The sequence below is a fragment of the Vulpes lagopus genome, chromosome 23 (genome assembly GCF_018345385.1).
Source record: "Vulpes lagopus strain Blue_001 chromosome 23, ASM1834538v1, whole genome shotgun sequence".
Classification (NCBI taxonomy): domain Eukaryota; kingdom Metazoa; phylum Chordata; class Mammalia; order Carnivora; family Canidae; genus Vulpes; species Vulpes lagopus.
Genome location: NC_054846.1, coordinates 49,858,692 through 49,881,569, shown reverse-complemented (window position 1 = coordinate 49,881,569; position 22,878 = coordinate 49,858,692). Strand labels below are relative to the sequence as shown.

Sequence of the window (22,878 nt, the reverse complement as noted above, 5' to 3'; positions counted from 1 at the left end):
GGAAGTGAAGTTAGTTTGTGAGCTCTGGAAAAATGTGGCTGTGAAGAAATAGAAAGTAACCCAAAGTAGTGGCTACAACTGGACAGAAGATTAAGAAACTGTTTTAAGGTGAGCACTACTCGAGCATGTTTATACACCTGGGGAAATAAAGGAAAATTTAACTAAGAAAGGAAAGGATGGGAAACAGTCTAAGGCAAGGCTAGAATGATAAGCCTCAAACAAAGAAGGAAATTATCTTCCTCTGAAATGGGAAGGGAAGAGCAGGTGTGGAGATTTACAAAAGAAAGGCTAGAAAATTTAAGCCTGGTAGCCTGCATTTTCTGTGAAGTAGAAGACAAGGTCTCTGCAAAAAAGAAATGAGAGACCCTAATGAAGGTTAGGTAAGAAACTTGAGGCAAGTGGTGAAGGCTTGAAGTGGCTGTTGAAAGAAACAAGATACAACCCAGCCCAAAATGGAACATGTGAATTTGTAATAGTGATGATCTATACCTGCACATTTTATCTGGTGCAGAAGCTGAGAACAGCTGTAATTATCCAAGTGGAGAAGGTATTATGGAAAGAGTGGCTGAAAGGATATATAGTAAGAATCAAGCCAAACAGAAAGAGAAGTCAAGCCAGACTGGGGGGAGGTAGGGTACAAAGCACATTAGGTTGAAGCAGATAAAATGTGTATCTGGGTATGAGATGGGTGTGTCTCATGGGTCTGAGAAAGTTGGAAGGATAGGAAGTGAGAATAGAATGATATCTATTAAAGTTTTGGGTACTAGGTATAGTTTTGGTACTATTTAAGTTCTAGAGTATGGGCTTGGGAGTAGTTAAATGAGAGGTATTAGGAGGTCAAAGAAACATGAAGGGCCAGAGTGCTAGATAACTCCATGGTCCTTGAAGTCAAGATGATTTGGGAAAAAAATGAAGACTGGGCTGGCATCCAAAGTCATCAATGAATTAGGAAAACAGCATAGGATAGAGGACTATAACAAGGAAGAAAAGAGAGTAGTGAAGTCAGATAACATGAGCTTTAAAAGAGAACTATAGGTGGATGGTCTGAATGACAACACAGCACTTGGCTAAGGCCAACACCACTTCTTAGCCCCATGGGACACAGGGACTTTTAGAAGATTACAAGCCAAGTGGCCAGACAGAAATCAGGTATGAGGGAAAGCAGGTGGGAAGAGGATGCAGGGGTGTGTTAACCATAGAACACGTGTCCAGACGGCATAGTAAGGTTTTGAAAAAATGGGGTGGAAAGAAGAAGAAAGAACAGAATAAAGGACTCTGGCTAAGCCCATAGCCTGGCTACTGCTAGAGGCAGAGGGGCCAATAAGAGGCACTGAGAAAAACCTAAGATGGTCCTGAAGATCTCATGACCCACCCCTACTATGACCACTGTCACCATCCTTACAGACAGCAGGCGATAGATATAGCAGGTCTTCTTTTGACCGTCACGCCAGACCCGGGCCATGGCTTGTTCATCATTGGCTGGGTTCCAGTCAGGGTCAAACATGACCAGTCGGTTAGCCCCGATGAGATTGAGGCCACAGCCTCCAGCTTTGCTGCTTAGCATGAAGACAAAATCAGGGCTCTGGAAAGAGAGGAAGCAAGAGAAGAACCACCTCTTGCAGCCTGAACTAGAATCCTACTCAACCCAGCCAACTGTTCTCTCACACATCTGTATTCTTATGCTGTAAGGACCACTAATTTGTCTGCCTACTAATTTCCCCACCCCGCCATCACCAACCAACCTAACCCTGCCACACCCAGCAGAAAAGGAGGGGGAAAAAAGGAAAAATCAAAGAGACCCTAAAGCAGAGCACCCTTATAGCTTCTCTATCACCCCTTGATTCTGATGGTACTGCATCGGTAGTGTGGGAACAGAGGTTGTACATTTACCAGCGGATTGTTAAAGCGTTCCACAACCTTGGCTCGCTTCTTAATGGACATTGTGCCATCCAAGCGGACATATAAGTACCTGAAGGGGAATCCAAAGATCAAAACACAAGAAGGTGCAGAGCCCTGCTACCAAAGGAACTGAACAATGCTTGAGGCTATTTGTGTACAGCCTGGGGACCTAAACTCCCAAAGGGACAGGCAAGGAGCTAGGGCCCAGGACTCTGTCCACTGGGATTACCTGAAGGACTAGGGGGCTATTCTGCTTAGAGGTGGAACTGGGACCATCACAGAAATAAAACAACAGATGTTTTCTGGGAAGCTCCTCCCGTACCCACATCTTGGCCCATATCCACCAGTCAGAACACCAACTCTTCCTAGCAGGACAGTTGGGGAGGCACCACTTTAGTAAACCAATTAGGCTCTTTCCTACCTTCGGGCCCGACAGAGCTTCTCAAAGAGGTCCAATGTCTGAGTGTAATTGGACACCAGCACTACTTTGTCACTGCTGCGGCTTCGGGTCACTGCCAGAATGTAATCAAGGACTAGCATCTTACCTGGAGAAGTCAGCAACCATTAGTTCTCAACAGGCCATTCCAGTGCCCCAGGAGTCTTACTCTTGATATCAAGCCTTGAGGCAAGGATACATCTAGCACAAAGAGACAATCTCCCACCCCTCCCCCAAAGGAGCCCAAAGACTGGCTTACCTGACAGCTGGGGCTCTAGTGCCTTGGCGCTATAAGTAGGGGGGAATATTTCCAAAGCACCTTCAAAGCCATCCTCCTCTTCCACACACTTGTCATAGATTAGAGCTGGATCTGAAAAACAAAAACAAAACACAAAATGCCAGTTATGATGCTTTCTGGAATTTCCACTTCAATGCTCATGGGAACCCCCTCTAGAAGCCTACTCAGCAGACCTTCCTCAGCCCCAGACTTGATTGGACCCAAATCCCAGGATACAGTCCGTTCCATCTGGACAATCCTGCTCACTAGTTAGTGTGTTCTCCCAACAAAAACGGAACTATACCGAGAGGGCAACGTTTGCTAATTATGTACATGTATGCATGCACATACGCATACAGAGTCTCACATACACCAAGCGTTGGTTGGGCAGAGGATAAGGTAAACTTTCCCAAACAAAGGGTGTGGTTTACGGAGTACACAATGTAGGGTTCATACCTCGGGAAGGGCTAGAATCACATGTGGCCTTTATGAGGACTCTAAACAAATTTGGAAGATGCCTGGACCATACAGGAGCCTATCCTTCCTTACGCACTCTTAGAGGACCTCAGAACATGGACCCAACTCACGATTACAAAGCTTCTTTAGTAAGGTGATGGAAGAAAGGGAAGACACAGTCATCTTGCCCTCACGCAACTCTTCTGCTGGCTTGGCCTGTTTCAGAAACCTCTTGTATAATTCAGTCTGAAGGGGTGTCAGCCTGAAAAAAGAACAGTTGGGTCAGTGGGAAAGGATGGACCACACTTCAGCCCTGAAGACACCATGAAAGCCCAGCCATGGCTCAAAGGCTGAGCTTTTTTTTACACACTCACTCTATACCCCCTCCTCAGTTGAGTTCAGTACCTACAACAAACCACCTGCTCAATCTTCACAGGCAGATATTTAGAAAGGATATCAGATGTCCTCCGTATCAAACACCTAGGAAGACAGGGTAAAAAGACAAGAGGCTGGTAAAAATGCCATATTAACTACTGGAATAAAAGCTACCACCCAAAGAATTCAAAAGACTACCTTTTGTAGTATCAAATGTCAGAGAACCACCAGCCCTATGGCAAAGAAATCTTTTTTTTTGTTTTTTTAAGATTTTATTTATTTATTCATGAGAGAGAGAGAGAGGCAGAGACACAGGCAGAAGGAGAAGCAGGCTCCATGCAGGGAGCCCAATGCGGAACTCGATCTTGGAACTCCAGGATCATGCCCTGGGCTGAAAGCAGGCACTAAACTGCTGAGCTACCCAGGGATCCCCCTGGCAAAGAAATCTTTATGAGGGTCTCAGTCATGGGAACAAAGACCCTTTCAAACAACCTACCTTACATTGACAACGCTTTGTCTTCCTCTTCAAACGTTTAGCTGGTCTTCAAGAGAGGGCCAAGACCTCCCACTGAGTCTGGTGCTCAGACAGGGAAAGCAAGCTGCAAACCACTAAATCCTTAGGGGAGTTTTTGTTTGCATTTGCCCAAATACCACTTGGCCCAAGGTTCAAAGAAACTAAGTTCATACCTCCTAGCAGACTAGGAAGGACAAGGATTAGACACCTAAGGAGTAACTCCTAAGAACGCAGTGATTCTCTTTCCTACCATCTAAAATTGGGGGGGAGGGGAGGAGACAGGACCCCAGGATATAAACCATCAAGTGTATTACCTACAACAGAGGAGTCCCAGATGTACTTGTCCCCTTGATTATGTGGACACTATGGAAAAGCCTTCTTAGTCTCGGAGCCACATCCCTCCTTCAGATCTATTTCTATCTGTCAAAGAAGGCTATGCGGCCTGAGAAGGGAAGGCTGGTGCTTTAACTCTGAGACCAACTGACAGGAAGCTTTGCTCAGGGAATCTAGCGACATCAGAGAAAAGCTTCCTCAACATGATGCTAAGCAGCCCCAAACCAGATTATAGAACCTAGGCCAGGAAGAAAGCAAGGACTTGGCCTGCAAGACACCTCCATTTATTCAGTGACCCTGATCAGGGCACAGATCCCACTCCCTAGAATCCCAGCCCTTACAGGCCAAGGCCCCGAAAGATTGGACTTGGATGGTTGAGTAGGCAATTCTGATGACCTAACTTGGGGGAAAGTCCTGAAGAAAGGTGCTGGTGTCTAGCCCAGCCCCCACCCTGCCATTACCTATTCACAATGCTGGTGAGCTCCCGCAGCCGCTCTTCGCCTAGCTGTCTGTCCGCCTCACTGGCAGCTGCATCTCGACCCTTCAAAATTGGCAACTCGAAATGCTTCTTGAACTCATGGGCAGTTCCTAAGACAAGAGAAAAGGGAAAATTAAAGCATTAAAGAATGTAAAAAGAGAGAAGACTCGTTCTTTTCCCTCCTCGCTTGTAGTCACGCTGTGCCAGCCACGCACTCCCATGGGGCATGTTTCACAAAATGGAAGAAATCAAGGACTTGCTGCTCATGGCCAGGCAAAGGATGCCAAACCTGTCAAGATCAAGAAACATATGAGTAAAGTGAAGTTTAGAGTTTGATGGAGCAGATACCTTTATATCTTGGTCATCACACACAAAGAGAAGACAGAGAAACTGAAGCAATCCTTGTCCCTAGGTTTGGCAGTCAAAGAGCTGAAATGAACCTAACACAGTGATCTGAACTGTATTAAAATTTTAAAAATTAAAAAAAAAAAGAATGTAAAAAAGGAATGATTATCCCACTGCCAATAATGACAGACTACTTTGTTATAGACCACCTTCCTGTCAAGAACAAAGGTGGACAATTACAGGCAATTTTGTTTGAACGGATCAGAGACCTAGTAAAGCAAGTGGGGACTGAAAGGCCTCAGAGACAGATTAACATTCAAATACATACCTAATTACATTAAATATAAGTGGACCAGGTAATCCAATTAAAAGACAATTGTCAGACTGGATTTTTTTTTTTTTTAAGATTTTTTACTTATTTATTCATAGAGACACACAGAGAGAGAGAAGAGGCAGAGACACAGGCAGAGGGAGAAGCAGGCTCCATGCAGGGAGCCTGACGCGGGACTCGATCCTGGGTCTCCAGGATCACACCCCAGGCTGCAGGCGGCGCTAAACCACTGCACCACCAGGGCTGCCCTGGAATTTTTTTTAAAGCCCATCTACAGGCTGCTTGTAAGAGATGAAGTAGCATGAACCAGTGCAATGAAGTACTGATACCTGCTACAACATGGATGAAACATCACATACACTAAGTAAAAGTGAGATGCAAAAGGTCACATACTGTATGGTCCATTTATATGAAATGTCAGAATAGGCAAGTCCACGGAGACAGAGCAGACTGGCGACTGTCAGAGTTTGAGGGAAAGGAGAGATAGGCAGTGACTGCTACTGAGTACTGAGTTTTCTTTTGGCCAGGAATAAAAAAGTCAGGTATCTCACAAATGAGGATCTCCAGTGGCCAATAAATACAATAAAAGGTGTTCAATTTATTCAACATTAGGCAAATGCTATCAGGTATCACCGAAAACCCACCAAATGACTAAAATTTTTAAAAATCTCTCAGATAAATAGTGGTCATGATAGAGAGCAGAGGTCAGCAAACTACAGCTGTGGGCCAGCCATTTGTTTCTTTAAATAAAGTTTTATTAGAACACAACCACATCCATTCATTTACATTCTACGGCTGCTTTCTTGCCATAGTAGCAGCGCTGAGTAGACAGTATGGCCTGCAAGTCTAAAATACTATTTAGCCACTTAAGAAAAAATTTGCTGACCCCAGACATAGAGCTACTGGAATTCTCTTATACTACTGGCATAATCACTACTAGAGCTGAACACATGCATAGCATATGACCTAGCAATTCCATTTGCAGGACAGAGAATGCATATTTACACAAAAGAAATGTATATTATGCTCAGGTAAAGACATACAAGAATGTTCACAGCAACATTATTCAAAAGAATGAAAAACTGGAAACTCAACTGTCCATCACCAGGACAGACAAAAAAATTCTAGTATATTCATAAAAATGGAATAGTATAAGGGGATGTGCGTGGCTTAGTTGGGTTAAGTATCCAACTCTTGATTTCAGCTCAGGTGGTGATCTCAGGGTTGTGGGGTTGAGACCCACATCAGGCTTGTGCTGGGCATGAAATCTGCTTAAGATTCTCTCTCCCTCTACCTTCTGCTCCTCTCTCTCAAAAAACAAACAAAAGAAGAGATTAGTATACAAAGAAAAAAATTAAATGCCAGGAGCAACAACATGGATGAATCTCATAAACATAATGTTGAACAAAAGAAACAGGAATATATACTGTATATTATTTAGCCAAGGAATATATACTGTATTATTCCATTTATATAAAGTCAAAAACAGGCAAAAACCAATCAGGTGTGAGAAGAGTGTGCTTCCCAGGGAAAAGGAGAGAACAGTAATTAGAAGAGGGTGCTGCTAGGAGCACCTGGGTGGCTCGATTGGGAATCTGACTCTTGTTTTGGCTCAGGTCACAATCTTAGGGTACTGGGATCAAGCCCCCACACTGGGCTCCACATTTGGCATGGAGTCTGTTTGGAATTCTTTTTCTCCCTCTCCCTCTGCCCCTTCCCACTTGTGTTCACTTGCTCACTCTCTCTAAATTAGTAAATAAAATATTAAAAAAAGGGGGGGGTACTCTACTGCAGAGATGGTGGCAGTAATTGATCTGATAGTGGTTACACCAATGTGTTAACTTTATGAAAATCTTGCTGCTTAGCTGGTTCTCATGTAAAGTTCTCTTCCTGAGCACTGGCAAGTTGGGGTGGCACGAACAAACCCTCCCACAGATACTTATGTGCAAGAACTATCTACCTGTGGTTGCTAAAGGAAGGGACAAGGGAGTTATTATTTAATGGATAGCATTTCAATTCTTCAAGATAAAAATAGTTCTGGAGATGGATGGTGGTGATGGCTGCACAACAAGGTAAGCATATTTAATGATACTGAGGGACGCCTGGGTGGCTCAGTGGTTAAGCATCTGCCTTGGGCTCAGGGCATGATCCTGGAGTCACAGGATTGAGTCCCACATCAGGTTCCCTGCATGGAGTCTGCTTCTCCCTCTGCCTGTGTCTCTGCCTCTCTATGTCTCTCATGAATAAATAAAATCCTTTAAAAAAAATGATACTGAACTGTACACTAAAAGGCAGCTAAAAAACAAAAACAAAAACTGTCCAAGACCATCTGCCTTAAGGCCAACGCTCTTGTGAGGCAGCTAGGCTGTGATGAGCAAAAATGCCTGGGGTAGTGTTTCCATCCCCAGCTCATAGTCACACCACATTGTGCATAGCCCCTGCCACCTCTGCAGTAGAAAAATAACTGGACTGGGCCTTGTTGAGTTGTTCAGTAGCACCAAGGTCCCCCCCCAATGGCTAAATTACTCCCTGACAAAAGCAGCCTTCCTACAAGAGTGCCTAGTGACCTACATATAACTAACATTCTCTCCTTTCTCTCTTCAGCTAGAGTTACATTCCCAAGGCCAAAGCAAGGCTCCTTTCCAATGTAGCAGACAAGGCTGGTTTCTTACCCAGAATGCCTGAATTAACAAAATGTACCAAGCTGAAATACTCAAGGAGATCATTCTGGATGGGGGTCCCAGAGATAAGCACCCGTCGGCTGGTGTTCAAGCTGTCCAGGGCCTGGTAAGTCTGATTCTCAGAGTTCTTAAGTCTGTGTCCCTGCAAGGAAATTAATTTTCACTTAGGCCTCAGCATCATGTGGAATCCCTCATGATAGCAAAGTCTTGTGTAAACAGGAAAAGAGGAATCACAAACATTACGGGTCCTAGGATCTTGGGAACTGGGTAGAGTGCAACAAGAATGAGAATTTACCTGCTTGCCTAGGGAGAAAAGTCAGGTTCAAGAGATAGACTGTTAGCTTCCAGACCACCAGTGCTACATCCATAAAGCAAGGATTTCCTAGATTCCATTATCTACCCTCCTTTTCCCCACCCCAACCTCCAGAGCCTTAGCAGGCTGCCTATCCTCTTCAGAGACATTTTGCCATGTTCTAGACTCCTGTTTTCAGGGAATCCTCCCTCCCCATAAGCCCAACCAGCCCAGAACCTCCGGAGCCAGATGCCTTCTGGATTGGTCTACAGGCCATCTCTCAGCTGTGAGAGCTAAAGGGACTTGGCCCAGGCTCCTCCTTCCCTCTCCCTGCAGAATCCACAGCTCATATACCTAAAGAGCCTCTCCCTGCCTCCTTTTGCAGCTGTTCCCCAATCCCTATTCTCCCTGTCACCCATCCCTCATATACACCACTGTTTTATCTCTCTTTTTTAAGCCTTTTTCAAGAGGGTTGTAAAGGACCCTATTATCTTCCCTGTTTCCCCAAGAACCACATGGGCAAGATCAGGTCTGTGCCTCTTCCATCCACAGGCCCCATTTCAGCCTGTACTGAGCAAGGCATTCAAAATGCAATCACCAATGAAAGAATGAACAAGTCAGCATGCCCCCCCCCCCTCTGGTCAGCCTTGTACAATGGAATTAAACACAGACCCTTTACTGAACCTCCTGTCTCTAGGATCAAGTCCAAGCTCATACTTTAGCATTTCTCAGTAAGACCCCAACTAACTTCTCTGACAACTCTCCACAGCTGGTCTTAGTCCAAGAAGCTGTAACACTTCATGCTGGATTTCCTTAGGTCTCTTTGCCCATGCCATTTCTCTGCCCAGAATTCTCTCCCACAGGCCAATTCCTCAAAGGTCATCTCTTTTGCAAAGCCTTCCTCAATGACCCCAGCTTGTTGGTCTCTCCCACTTCCACGCTCCTATGGTGCTCCGTACATAATAGCTGTCTGCTGAATCTTTTCAAAGTGCCAGGCACTGTACTAATAGGAAGCACTTCCCTTATATTCTCTTCTGTAATCCAGATAACAATCAGATGAGTGGGAATTGTAATACCTATTTTAGAGAAAATGAAGGTCAGAAAGGTGAACAGTTTTCCAAAATCACACTGGTAGTAAATAGCAGAACTAGGATTTGAACTCAGGTATGTGTGGTTCCAAGCACTTGTACTACTCTGTCTCTCATCTACTGCTATATATACTAGAGACTAATCATACTCTACTATACTTAATCTCCTCAGCTAGACAGGAACTTCTTAAAACAGAAACCATGTCAGGCGGCCCAGGTGGCTCAGCGGTTTAGCGCTGCCTTCAGCCCAGAGTGTAATCTGGACACCCGGATCGAGTCCCACGTCGGGCTCCCTGTATGGAGCCTGCTTCTCCCTCTGCCTGTGTCTCTGCCTCTCTCTGTCTCTCATGAATAAATAAATAAAATCTTAAAAAAAAAAAAAAAAAAAAGAAAAGAAAAGAAAAAGAAACCATGTCAGATTTGCCTCTATATAACTTGGTGCGTAGGACAGAGCCCCAAACAGAGAACTGTTCAGTAAATGTCTGTTGAATGAAATGAATGAATGAATGAATAATCAGTATTGCTATTAAAGAAGAATTAGACATAGAATTTCAATCTTTAAGAATGACTGCATGTTGTATACCTAAAACTAATGCAATGTTATATGTCAATTACATCTCAAAAAATATTTAAGACATCCAAAACAAATTTAAAAACTAAAAATGACTAGAGGCTATAAGCACTAGCCCTGAAGGAGAGAAGGCTCAGATCTGGAGCCCAAGAGGGAAATGAAACTTGTGAGGAAATTACCCAAAAGACCCTAGGGAAATAGGTGTCAACAACTGGGTCCCCCTAAACTGAAGCTCCCTGATGGGCGGCATCATGGGACCCCCAGGACCTGACACATAATAGGCACTTAATAAATAATCCAGTAAATGAACTGAGCTGACACATTATCCTTGTGGGTCTCTGTGGAAGGGAAAGCCAATCCCAGCTTCTTATGAGAATACCCAGACTTCAGACCCACCTCCTTCCACTATCACCTAGAGATTTAAAACCCAAACTCTCTGGAGTGGCTGGCTGGTTCAGTCAGAGGAATGTGCTCTTCTTGATCTCATGGTCATGATTTCAAGTCCCACACTGGGTTTTGGCTCTGTGCTCAAAAAACATGTTGGTTGGTAGGTTGACGTCAAGGGCTCTCCCTCTCACTGTGTCCTCTAAGGCAACAAGCTCTGTCCTTAATATTCCCCAGAGACTGGGATGCCTGGGTGGCTCAGTTGGCTGAGTATCTGCTTTCATCATGATTTCGGGTTTCATCATGATGCTGGGATCGAGCCCAGCATCGGGTTCCCTGCTCAGAGGGGAATCTGTTTCTCTCTCTCTCCCTCTGCTCCTCCCCTTGAATCATCTCACTCATGCTTTCTCAAACAAATAGAACCTTAAAAATATATATACATATGGACACCTGGGTGGCTCAGTGCTTGAGCATCTGCCTTCAACTCAGGGTGTGATCCCGGGATCCGGGATCGAGTCCTGCACTGGGCTCCCTGTGAGAAGCCTGCTTCTCCCTCTGCCTATGTCTGTGTGTGTCTCTCTCATAAAAAAATACATACGTCTTTAAAAAAAACATTCTAAAAATAAATCTATATATGTATGTCATATTATATACATACATACATACATATATTCCCCAGTAACTGACACAGCCCTTAGATGACAGTTCTTAGGACATTTCTTTTTTTTTTTTTAATAAATATTTTGTGTTTTTTTTTTTTAATTTTTATTTATTTAAGATAGTCACATAGGGATCCCTGGGTGGCGCAGCGGTTTAGCGCCTGCCTTTGGCCCAGGGCGCGATCCTGGAGACCCGGGATCGAATCCCACGTCGGGCTCCCGGTGCATGGAGCCTCCTTCTCCCTCTGCCTGTGTCTCTGCCTCTCTCTCTCTCTCTCTGTGACTATCATATTTTATTTAAAATTTTAAAAAAAAAAAGATAGTCACAGAGAGAGAGAGAGGCAGAGACACAGGCAGAGGGAGAAGGAGGCTCCATGCACCGGGAGCCCGACGTGGGATTCGATCCCGGGTCTCCAGGATCGCGCCCTGGGCCAAAGGCAGGCGCTAAACCGCTGCGCCACCCAGGGATCCCTCTTAGGACATTTCAACATTTTTTTCCTACCACCCAGACTGCTGGGAGTCAAGTACCTCATCACATATGACCAGTCCAACACTCCCTTTCTGGAGGACTCCAACATGAAGGCGGAAAGTCTCATAGGAAATGATGAGGATGGGAGAAGGCACTCGGGCTCCACGCTGATTCATGAATCCTTCTATAATAGAAAACATGTCAAGGGAACAAATCTAGAATATCTTAAAGAAAAAGAGTTTGTCGATTCTTTAATTTTGCCTGGAAATAACTATCTCCACTATTTTCCATGGGAATTCTCTTCCATCCCCCTCATTGCCCTCAGCCTGCTGGCCATCAGTGAGCATATATACAAGAAAGGAGCAAGTTGTATGGAAGAGTGCAGCCAACTCTATTAAGGCTCCATACCTAGCTTTTGGTCTATCTCGTCCTTAGAGCCTCCGTCAATGGCCAGAGGTTGGATCCTCCCTCCAAGCCATTTCCCAACTTCATTGTACCAGTTCTTCACCAGGCTAGAGGGTGACACCACCACTGCCTTGTCAATTTCTGGTTTGCACTCTGGACTCTGGCGCAAAAGCGTCCATATCAACGTGATGCACTGCAGCGTCTTGCCCAGGCCCATCTCATCAGCCATGATGCAGCCGTGGCTGCCAGGGATACGCCGACTGGTGACACACTCCCACAGGAACTTTACTCCCTGGGGAATAACAGCATTCAGGCCACTTTGGTACCCACACTGGTGCTGCCCCAGGGATGGCAGCCTCCCATCCCATACCTCTTTCCCCTCAGTCCCTTTTACCTCTCTCTGATGAGGCCGCAAGACCTTACTGAGAATAGGATCCACAACCACATGGACAGGGAGTTTTTCCCTAAGAAAACACAGCAAAGAAAACATGTAGCTCAGACATGTGCAAGGATACGCCCTCAGGAAGTTGTATCCTGCTGACCCAGAGGCCACAGAGGCAGCTGCCTAAGAGAGGACTTTTGTGGCCTGATAATCATACCATAGCAAATTTTTGCTCCAGGAGTTAGAAAGTGAGGAGAGGGTTCTCTATGTCATCAATCCCTCCAGCTTTCCTGAGCAAGCTTGGCAAGAAGATGAACACCCACCAACTAAACATGCCCACAAACTCTTTGCTACACATTCTCCTTCCCCACCTAACCCACTCTCTGGATGGTGGTGCAGTGGTCATGACAGCACTCTGAATACATGCCAGTCCCAAGGAAAAAAATCACACCAAAATGCCCTCTGCCCTTCCAGGTACGTGCACTTAACAGAAGACTAGACCTGCCAAAGAAATACCAATGTACATACTTGTCAAGCTTCATCTGGTCATGGGCGCTCAGTGGGGGAGGCTCGTACAAAACCAAGGCACCTTCTTCCAAAGGGTCATGGAGGGCCCGGCGGACCCCAGCCCTTTTGAGGCCCAATGCCCGAAAGCCCAGGGGACCTAGAAACCAACAATCTGTCACATGAGCCTCTGTATTGAAGAGATCAGCAGGCCCAGCTCAAATGCCTATCCTTCACATAACCTTTCCTAAGCTTGCACATGACCTTCTCTCTTCCAGAACCTCTCCAAACCTAGCTGGGCACCTCTATCTATTATCCTAGTCTGCCTCAGATTAGCATTTTTCCCATCTTACTTATCCCATTTAACTATAAACTTCTGGAGGGCCAGGTCTTGTTCATCTCAAATCAATCCTAGAAAGGTCTAAAACTCAAAGAGGCCTTTGAAGATGGAGAACTCTTAGGAGTTGGCCTCCTCCCTCCCCAGCCCATTTTAGCACTATGCTATATCCTACACAGGCCAGGGAAAAACTCTGTGGAACCAGGCCTCAGTCAACCTCAGAAACAAGATGCTACTAAATTCACTCAGACTGAATGAAGCCTGGGCCCATCAGCCACCAGGGCCCGCCCCCAGGAGCTTCCCAAGTATTGGCATATCCCACCAAGAGGAGGAGGGGCAGTTAGTCCTGGCAGCTCTTGCTGAAGCTATCAAACACAGCCTTCATGCAGGCCTCTGGAGTGTTACCCCACACACTGTCACCACTGGGCTGGCATCTTCAATTCCAAGGTAAGCATGTATTCACAAAAACAGAGGTTTTAAATTATTCAGATACATTCAAACATGATTGATTCAAAAAACAGAAAAGTCTCCATTTTTACCTTGATAATTTGGAATGGGGATTTTAAAAGGCTTTGACAAAATGCTTCGAATAAACGCTTCCTAAAAAAGAAACAGGGATTCAGGACTGATTAGAGATTTTTTTTTTTTTTAATTTTTATTTATGATAGTCACAGAGAGAGAGAGAGAGGCAGAGACACAGGCAGAGGGAGAAGCAGGCTCCATGCACCAAGAGCCTGACGTGGGATTCGATCCCGGGTCTCCAGGATCGCGCCCTGGGCCAAAGGCAGGCGCTAAACCGCTGCACCACCCAGGGATCCCGATTAGAGATGTTCTAGGATATTTTTACAAATGCAGTCTAAAATGCCTATTTAGGGGTACCTGGGTGGCTGAGTCAGTTGAGCATCTGACTCTTGGTTTCAGTCAGGCCATGATCTTGGGGTCATAGATCAAGCCCCACATCAGGCTCTGTGCTCAGTGAAGAGTCTGCCAGAAATTCTCTCTCCTCCTCTCCCTCTCCCCCTCTCCTACTTGCACACACTTTCTTGCTCTCTCTAAAGTAAATAAACCTTAAAAATAAATTTTTTAAGTAAAATGCCTATTTAAAAAAAAATTTTTTTTTAAGATTTTTATTTATTTATTCATGAGAGACAGAGAGACAGACAGAGACAGAGACAGAGACAGGCAGAGAAAGAAGCAGGCCCCATGCAGGGAGCCCAATGTGGGACTTGATCCCGGGGCTGCAGGATCACCCTGGGCCGAAGGCAGGCACTAAACCACCGAGCCACCCAGGGATCCTCCTAAAATGCCTATTTAAAGGTAATACATTCAGAGCATTGTATTTTGATTACATCTCACTCAGATGCATCTAGAACAGAAGGAAATGTACTCCATTATTAGGTTATTAGGTTTTATACAACAGCTTTCATCTTTAAGGCTTTACGTACAATTCTACAAATACTCAGGGACAGCAAAGTACCACTGGCAAGTGCCCAGCTTCCATCAGCCACAAGGCTTAGACTCGTTTGTTTATAAAAGGCCATGCCAGCAAGGACAACTAACTATTCCCTAGGGTACAGCACCTTAAGAAGAAAGCACCACACACTTACCCAACCCCAGTACTAACAACTCCGATGTCTGGATACAACCACTCTCCTACAGGGCTACATCTTCCCAGGCATACATCACATTTCTTTTGTTGTAACAGTTCTGCCTATTGCATCTAATTACTACATCAGCCTCCTTGGGAACTAACTAGACCTTCAAAAAATAGCAGCAGTAACAGGAACAGTAGTATTATTAAATAATATTAACAACAGCAAAAATGACAACAGTCATGATGACTATAACAGTGTATAACAGGTGCAGTGCTAAGCACTAGAGATGCCCACATTCAGGCTGCCATTGAATCCTCACTACCAGCACTATGAGGCCCATTATTACTGGTATCTCCACTGTACCAGATGGGCATATTGAGACTGAGTGGTTAAGTCACTGTCCCCAGTCACAGGGCCATGACGGGTGCAGGACTTTCCTGGTTTCCAGGACCCTTACTTTAACCAGTGGGCAGTATGGCCTCCTAATCCAACCTGTTTAAGTACAGCCATATGGATCAGCCCAGAGTCAGCATCTTCTTGCCATGGTAAAGCACAAGAGAGGGAACATGAGAAAGAGGATAGAAGGCCAAAAAATCACCAAAAGAAAAATGGGACAAGGGTGCCAAGAAGTAGACATACATAGGTCGTAGAGAAGAGTGGCCTTGCTGCCTCCACCTCAGGGCCTACAGAAGCCTCTGTGCCAGCACCTCAGCCTGGAACCAGCACTGGACTATGGGGCTGGGGCCGAAGAGCAGGCAGGGGAGTCCACAGCACCAGCTCCTGGGGTAACTCTGACAGCTCCCATCAACATTCTGGTCTTCTGGTCTATAGATCTCTGAGCTCTTTGGGGAATTACAATGGTCTGTGAACCTCTACAAAACAAGAGCTGAAACCCAAGAAAGCAAGGAGAAAATAAGAACAGAAACCTAAAGGTAGTTTTAATGTAAATACATTATTGGAAAAAGAAATAATGAAAAATATTACCCTCAAGCAAAATGGTAGTTTAACAAGGAAAAAGCAAACCTATCTTGCCCTGAACTTTGTACCTTTTTATTCTGACCCATTTCTACAAAGATTATAAATTTCTAGAAACTCAGCGTACTTTTTTAAGATTTTAGATATTTGAGAGAGAGACAGAGAGCATGAGCCTAGAAGGAGAGGGAGAAGCAGGCTCCCTACTGAGTCGGGAGCCCGATGCAGGGCTTAATCCCAGGACCATGACATGAGTCAAAGGCAGACACTTAACTGACTGAGCCGCCCAGGCCCCCAGAAACTCAGTGTACTTTAAATAGGAAAAATATAATTAATATATTTGACAATCTACTAGAAGATAGAAAAATAATGTGGAGAACTGACCGTGACACTAAATAACATGATTGGGGGAGGGGGGAGTCAAAGAAAGGCCCAAATTGTTTGCCTATTTCTTTGCAGCTGGATGAAATCTTATATTGACTATTTTTAATTACTGTGATTATTCTAACTATGAATGGCAATGATAATGAGAAGCTTGTATATGAACAATGCTAACGCAAAGCCACCCTTAAGTCGAAAGAGAGGAAAAGGATGGGGCACCTGGGTGGCTGCTGGTTGAGTGTAGCTTCTTGATTTCAGCTCAGGTTGTGATCTCAGGGTCTTGGAGTCTCTGCATTGCATCTTTTGCATTGTCACTGCATCATCTGCATCATCAGGCTCCACACTCAGCAGGGAGTCTGCTTCTTTCCTTCTCCCTCTGCCCCTCCCCTAGCTCTTGCATGCATGCTCTCTCAAATAAATTAATTAAACAAACAAATAAGGAAAGGAAAGAGAATTCCTATCTAATTTGGCTTCAATACTAAAACTGAAGTATTATTTTTTAAAGTTTTTTTTTTTTTTTTAAGTAATCTCTACTCCCAACATGGGGCTTGAACCTATAACCCCTGAGATCAAGACTGTCATGCTCCACTGACTGAGCCAGCCAGGCACCCCAAAAAACGGAAATATTATTTTCAAAATTGTCAACATAGAAGGCTAGATTTGAGGCTCTGAGTAGCCAAGAATTTAACTTAAAAAGCAAGACTTTGGGGACACCTGGGTGGCTCAGTGGTTTGGCGTCTACCTTCGGCTCAGGGCGTGATCCTGGGGGCCCGGGACCGAGTTCCGCATCAGGCTCCCTGCGTGGAGCCTGCTTCTCCCTCTGCCTGTGTCTCTGCCTCTCTCAATAAATAAATAAAAACTTAAAAAAAAAAAAAAAAGGGCAAGACTTTGAACTACAAGCTTGTGCAACCACAGTGGCAGAATGAGCATCCCTGGCCAAAAACATGAGGACACAGCCTACAAGACTTACCATGGCCAGCCTCCTGAAATCTGGTCTCATAAGACGGGCAGAGGCATGGGAAAGAGCATGCTCTCACTTTCTTTAGTTATGGAAAACTCATAGCCTCCTTTCCTTCTGATTGAAGAGGGAGAGCAACCACCTTCCCGACCAAGGTCAAAGGTTCCCTTTTCTGGACGTTCACTCTATCAGTTCTGCCCCATGTCTCCTGTATCTCAACCTCTCCCTCTCTACTGGGTCTTTCTCAACAGCATTTAAAACATGTTTAACTCTTATAAACAAAAATTATAAACAAAAATTCCTTTGAGGCCCCTGGGTGGCTCAGTCGGTTAAGCATCCAACTCTTGACTTCAGCTCAGGTCATGATCTCAGGGTTCTGGGATGCAGCTCCATGCTCAGCAGAGAGTCTGTGATTCTCTGTCCCTCTCCCCCTGTGCACACACACTCTCTCTCTAAAATAAATAAATTTTGGGACGCCTGGGTGGCTCAGTGGTTGAGTGTCTGCCTTTGGCTCAGGATGTTATCCTGGGGTCCTGGGATCGAGTTCCACATTGGGCTCCCCACAGGGAACCTGCTTCTCCCTCTGCCTATATCTTTGCTTCTCTGTGTCTTATGAATAAATAAATAAAATCTTTAAAAAATAAAATTTTAAAAAACAAAAGCAAAGATTCCTTTGACCTCTTATCTCCTCCCCTTCAAACTTCTAGAAAGAGTTGTCTGTCTCCCCTTTCTAATCTTCCACTCCTCTGAAATGACTCTAAGATCACCAATGGCCTACATGACCTAAATTCCAGTGGACGTGTTTCTATCCTTATCTGGCTAGACAAAGCTGGTTATTCTTCTCAAATATTCTCTGCCTTTGACTACCATGACACCGCTTTCCCACTATTCTGCCTCTCTAGGACCTCATGCTCAGTCCCCTGATAAGCTCTTCTTTGTCTACTTAACCTCCTTAAAAGTCAGTGTTCTTCAGGGCTTGCCTCTCAGCATCTCTGATTCACTCACCCTGACACCCCAAAAGACATTGGAGGAGTCAACCATCATCTCTATGCTAGCAACCCCAAATCTATTTCCAGTGCCTACCTCCTTCCTAGGCTCCACAACTACCCATATTTGCAACCATCCCCAAACCTAAATATCCTATCCTACAAGGCTTCAAACTCAACACATTTATGACTAAGTGCTCATCTCCAGGGCTACACCTTATGATTTTTGTAGGCCTGAGGCACTTTTGCCTTTCAGGCCCCTTCCTCCACAGCTTTCACACAGGCTGTCCCCTCTAGCTAGAACATTGCCCACTATTTTTACCTGGCTGACTCCTCACATCTTTGAGGACTCAACCTAATTGGCACATCCCTCAGATTCAGGTATTTCACCAACTTCCAGACTGTTAGACACCCTGTTGTATAACACATTGCACTTGCACTTATGTCATATACTTACACGGAACTACACATCTTTTTGTTGTGGTTTTAAGATTTATTTGAGAAAGAACGAAAGCATGCATGCAAGGGGAGGGGCCAAGGGAGAGCGTAAATCTCAAACAGAATCTGCTTAGCATGGAGCCTGATGCCATGACCCAGAGATCATGACCTGAGCTGAAACCAAGAACTCGAGTTCTTGGTGCCGAACCGAGTTACTCAGGTGCCCCATACACATCATTTTTAAAGGCTTAATAGTTAACTACATAAATGCATTTAATACATTAAACAATGTATCACTTAGTGAATTATATAGAGTTCAACTATCACAAAAGGGATGATGAAGATAAATCAGGATAGTGGTTACCTGTCAGAATGGGAAAAGGGATTATGACTTTTTTTGGGGGGGGGGGGATTATGACTTTGATGATATTCTAGGGCAGGATGGTGGATTCACAGGTGTTTATTCTGTGTTTTATATCTCCCATGTTATATACATATTCTTTTGTATTTATCAAGTTTTATGTAAAATGTTTTAAAATGTTTCCTGAATGTACAAATAACTAACGTCCATTACATATTCCTATCAACATATTTGCATTTTCCTTCAAAACGTCCTTATAGGGGGATCCCTGGGTTTGGCGCCTGCCTTTGGCCCAGGGCATGATCCTGGGGACCTGGGATCAAGACCTGTGTCAGGCTTCCTGCACAGACCCTGCTTCTCCTTCTGCCTATGTCTCTGTCTCTCTCTCTTTGTGTCTCTCATGAATAAATAAATAAAATCTTTAAAAAAAAAACAAAAAACAAAACATCCTTATAAAGTAAAAACAGACTCCTGTGTCTCCCCCACTCTACCACAGTACTTCACTTGATACCAGATGTGTGGGATTTCCACACATAAGAAATTATTCAGTACCACCTCTGTGTCCTACAATTTAACTCAATTCTGACATTATCTACCTAGAGTCAGCATCAGATCCCACAAGTTAGGAGCTCGGTCCCACATGCCTCCCCCCACCACTTCAGACATCAATTCCAAATCCAGGTTGCTCCCTATGCTTTTGACCAACAGGCTATAAATCAGAGGGTCCCAACCCCTCCTAGGATTCAATTAATTTTCTAGAGCAGCTCACAGAACTCAGGAAAAGTTTACTTGCTAGATTAACAGTTTATCAAAAAGACTATAAAAGGATATGCACAGCCAGATGAAGAGACACATAGAGCAAGGTCTGGAAGAGTCCTGAGCACAAGAGTTTCTGTTCCTGTGGAGTCTGGGGCGGCCACTTCCTGGCACATGGACCAGCGCTTGTTCACCAACTCAAAAGCTCTCCAAACCTTGATCATTTGGGGGTTTTATGGAGGCTTCATTACACAGGCATTAAACACTAGCCACTGGTAGGTTGGTTCCCTGGCAACCAGCCACAAGGTTAGTTGCTTTACAAATGAAATCTCAGGGCAGCCCGGGTGGCTCAGCGGTTTAGCGCCACCTTCAGTCCAGGGCGTGATCCTGGAGACCTGGATAGAGTCCCACATCCAGCTCCCTGCATGGGACCAGCTTATCCCTCTGCCTCTCTCTCTGTCTCTCATGAATAAATAAAATCTTAAAAAAAAAAAAAAAATCTCATTAACATAAACTCAGGTGTGGTTGAAATGGTTTTGCTTTTGTTTTTGTTTTATATATAAATAGTAAAAGACATCTTTACTGCTCTATCACCTAAGAAATTCCAAAGGTTTTTGGAGCTTCGTGCCAGAGCTCAATACCATTCTCCTCAGAAAGTTTAGTGGAAAAAGCTTTGGTGAAGCTAAGCAGATCTGACTACTCTGTAATTCTGGGCAAATTACTTAACCCCTCTGAGACTCAACTTCTGCATCTTAAAACATGAGTTACATAAGATGATGCATAGAACCTGCCATAGTAAACATCATTTTTTATTTTACTAGAGGAAACACATGAAAGCTGTAGGACTCTGACACTTCTTAAAGCCATATGCTGAGTGAGAGTCTGAGCTGGCATGAGGATCCTGGGTGGAACACCCTGCCACGGCCTTCCCTTTCCTATAACCTCAGGTCCTCAGGAATCCGAGCCACCGGAATCCGGTGCCCAAATAACAAGGGAGACTCCAAGTCAGGCACACATTTTGAAAAGGTCAGGACTCTTCCAGGTTATTGAGGCTGTGGTTAGACCCAAAGCCTCCAAAAAAGTCTGTCTATGAGGTAGAAGCCTCTCTTGACAAAACAAGAAAGGTGCCTCCATAGGGCGCACACCTTCATCAGCAGGCTGCAATTCTGACTTACATGTTGACTACTATCCAAGGAGGGCGGTCGATTGGTTAGTTGAGTCAAAGGTTTCCGAAAAGGAGACAGGAAACACTCCTGACTCTGAGTCCCACTGCTGGATTTCCGTTTCTTGGGAGTCTAGAAGAGTATTGGGGAAGACGAGTGAAGTCTAGATGACCACAGAGTTCACCACAGTGGCAATTAACATTTAAAACGTTTATTAAATGCCAGGCACTATGCTAAACTCTTCATGTATATTATCATGTATCATCTTCACAGCAATCTTATGATGTTTATTATTATTATATTTACTTAGTAGGTGAGAAAACTGGAGGTTAATGAGGTTACAGAACTTGTCTAATCTGAAGAGGGGCACTGGACAAAGTGAATAAAGAAAGCCAGTAAGCCCACACTGGAGTAGTGATGTCCCTCACACTGAAAGCATTTTCAGAAGCAAACAGCACCATTTATGACCCAGCTGCACCAAGTGCTGCCCCAAGTTCAAGTCTGAGACCCATATAAGTAGCAAGAGGCAGCCTTGTTCCTCACAGGGAGAGGAACCCCCCACCCTCCCCCACTGCCCCCGGCACACCAGCAGTGGTGCAACTACAGAGCAAGACTCCACAGAAACATCAAGCAAGCTTGTAGCACCTTGCCAAGGTATTTGAAGCTTCAGTGATCCTATAGGACACACCTGAAACAAACATCAGCCCCTTCACCTCTCACATACAGTCCCTGCCCAAAACTGCCTTCTAGATCTTCCTTAGCTAATCCCTTCCTCCAAAGTTCCAGTGGCTAAACCCTTACTTCTTGAACTACTCTTTCTTTCTGAAGTATATGCTGCATTATCCTATTGATATATGTTTACATAGGTCCTACGCACAGCCAGCCCCAAAAAGCCTCAAAAGCAGGGAACAGAGCACAGGACCCAATCCACAGCAAAAGTACAGCCAGTTTGTTGCCACTGGCGAGCCATTTTTTTCCAGGGGAGCCAAAAGGCCCAACCCAATATGTTCTTTTGCTTGGGAATCCCTTTGTACCAGAAAAATTGAGGCTACATTAGCTTCTGTAAACACTTTGAAGACAAAAGATTTTTTTTTTATTTTGTTCAATGCCTGACACAGAATAAGCACTAAGTATAAGTTTACTGAAAGGGGCTTCTAGAGGGGAGTAGGCTCATTCCATGAAACCCCAGAAACCAAGCCCAGGATTCCTTTCTGCCCAAACAGCCCTGTCCTATCTCCCAGAGGGCAGAGTACTCACCACTGTCCCAGGCTGCCAGTCTTCATCATCACTAGGTCTGCCTTCTGGTTTTCTCTTGGCCAGCTGGCTAGGAGCTAAGCTCTTCCTCTGTTAAGGGGAAAACGGAAGCTGAGCACCTGCAGCCCGAGCCTATTAGACCCAGACACAGGGCTACCTACAGTCTCCCTTATGCCATACTTACCATCCTGGGCTTAGGAGCATGAAACGTCAAGTACCCATCAGCCAAAGGTCAAAGGCACCCAGCAGCTGAGAGCGCAGAACCAGCGCGGGTTTAAGCGATCTGCTCTATTACTGAAAGCACGGGCTGATTAAAGAGGGGGCATGGGGCACGGGTGGAGGGGATCCAGCCAGGGCCCAGAGTTCAGGCCCACGCTGTGAGCGTCGGTCGCCAGTTACTGAGGCGGGAGAGCAGGCCCAGAAGTATCCAAGCAAAAGAGAACAAAAGTCTGGGATGCGGGGAAGAGGCGGAGAGGAGCGGGGGTAGTGGTCGCGACGGTAGGGAGCAGTTGGGGGGCGGGGTAGAAGTCACGGGCCGGGGAGAGGGCCCGGTGAAACCCCGAGGCCTGCGGAGGGCGAGGCGCCAGTCTGAAGCGGTTGTCCCAGGTCTGGAGCGCGGAAGCCAGGCCCGGACTGGGGGAGGCCGAGCAGGGGTCCAGGCAGGACAAGTAAGAGAACCTGCGCCCGGGAGGGGAATACCGGGGAGAGCCGGGAAGAGCCGCAGAAGCGAGGCCGCGCCCCAGCACTCCCGCCAGAACCCTCCTCTCCCTAAAGCGCGCGTTAACAGCCGCCCGGACT

At 45.3% G+C, this 22,878-nt stretch overlaps 1 protein-coding gene and 1 pseudogene across 3 annotated transcripts in view; one reads left to right on the top strand and one right to left on the bottom strand.

Moving 5' to 3' along the window:
* Positions 1 to 22,878, bottom strand: part of RAD54L (RAD54 like) — a 24,850-nt gene extending 1,972 nt beyond the window's left edge. The window contains exons 1-16 of one of the 3 annotated variants that reach the window (XM_041738453.1): positions 22,265 to 22,878; positions 22,084 to 22,170; positions 20,839 to 20,958; positions 13,756 to 13,816; positions 12,904 to 13,039; positions 12,388 to 12,457; positions 11,997 to 12,285; positions 11,648 to 11,772; positions 8,117 to 8,267; positions 4,752 to 4,878; positions 3,474 to 3,548; positions 3,200 to 3,330; positions 2,595 to 2,705; positions 2,321 to 2,444; positions 1,891 to 1,969; positions 1,403 to 1,582 (exon numbers count right to left, since the gene is read on the bottom strand). In XM_041738453.1, the coding sequence (XP_041594387.1) occupies positions 1,403 to 1,582; positions 1,891 to 1,969; positions 2,321 to 2,444; positions 2,595 to 2,705; positions 3,200 to 3,330; positions 3,474 to 3,548; positions 4,752 to 4,878; positions 8,117 to 8,267; positions 11,648 to 11,772; positions 11,997 to 12,285; positions 12,388 to 12,457; positions 12,904 to 13,039; positions 13,756 to 13,816; positions 20,839 to 20,958; positions 22,084 to 22,170; positions 22,265 to 22,267 (1,869 nt within the window). In that variant the 5' untranslated portion in view covers positions 22,268 to 22,878. Of the gene's footprint in view, positions 1 to 1,402; positions 1,583 to 1,890; positions 1,970 to 2,320; positions 2,445 to 2,594; positions 2,706 to 3,199; positions 3,331 to 3,473; positions 3,549 to 4,751; positions 4,879 to 8,116; positions 8,268 to 11,647; positions 11,773 to 11,996; positions 12,286 to 12,387; positions 12,458 to 12,903; positions 13,817 to 15,450; positions 15,698 to 20,838; positions 20,959 to 22,083; positions 22,171 to 22,264 lie in introns of those variants that run through there. The other 2 variants (XM_041738454.1, XM_041738455.1) reach the window with 2 other exon arrangements.
* Positions 4,891 to 5,206, top strand: LOC121481243 (annotated as a pseudogene).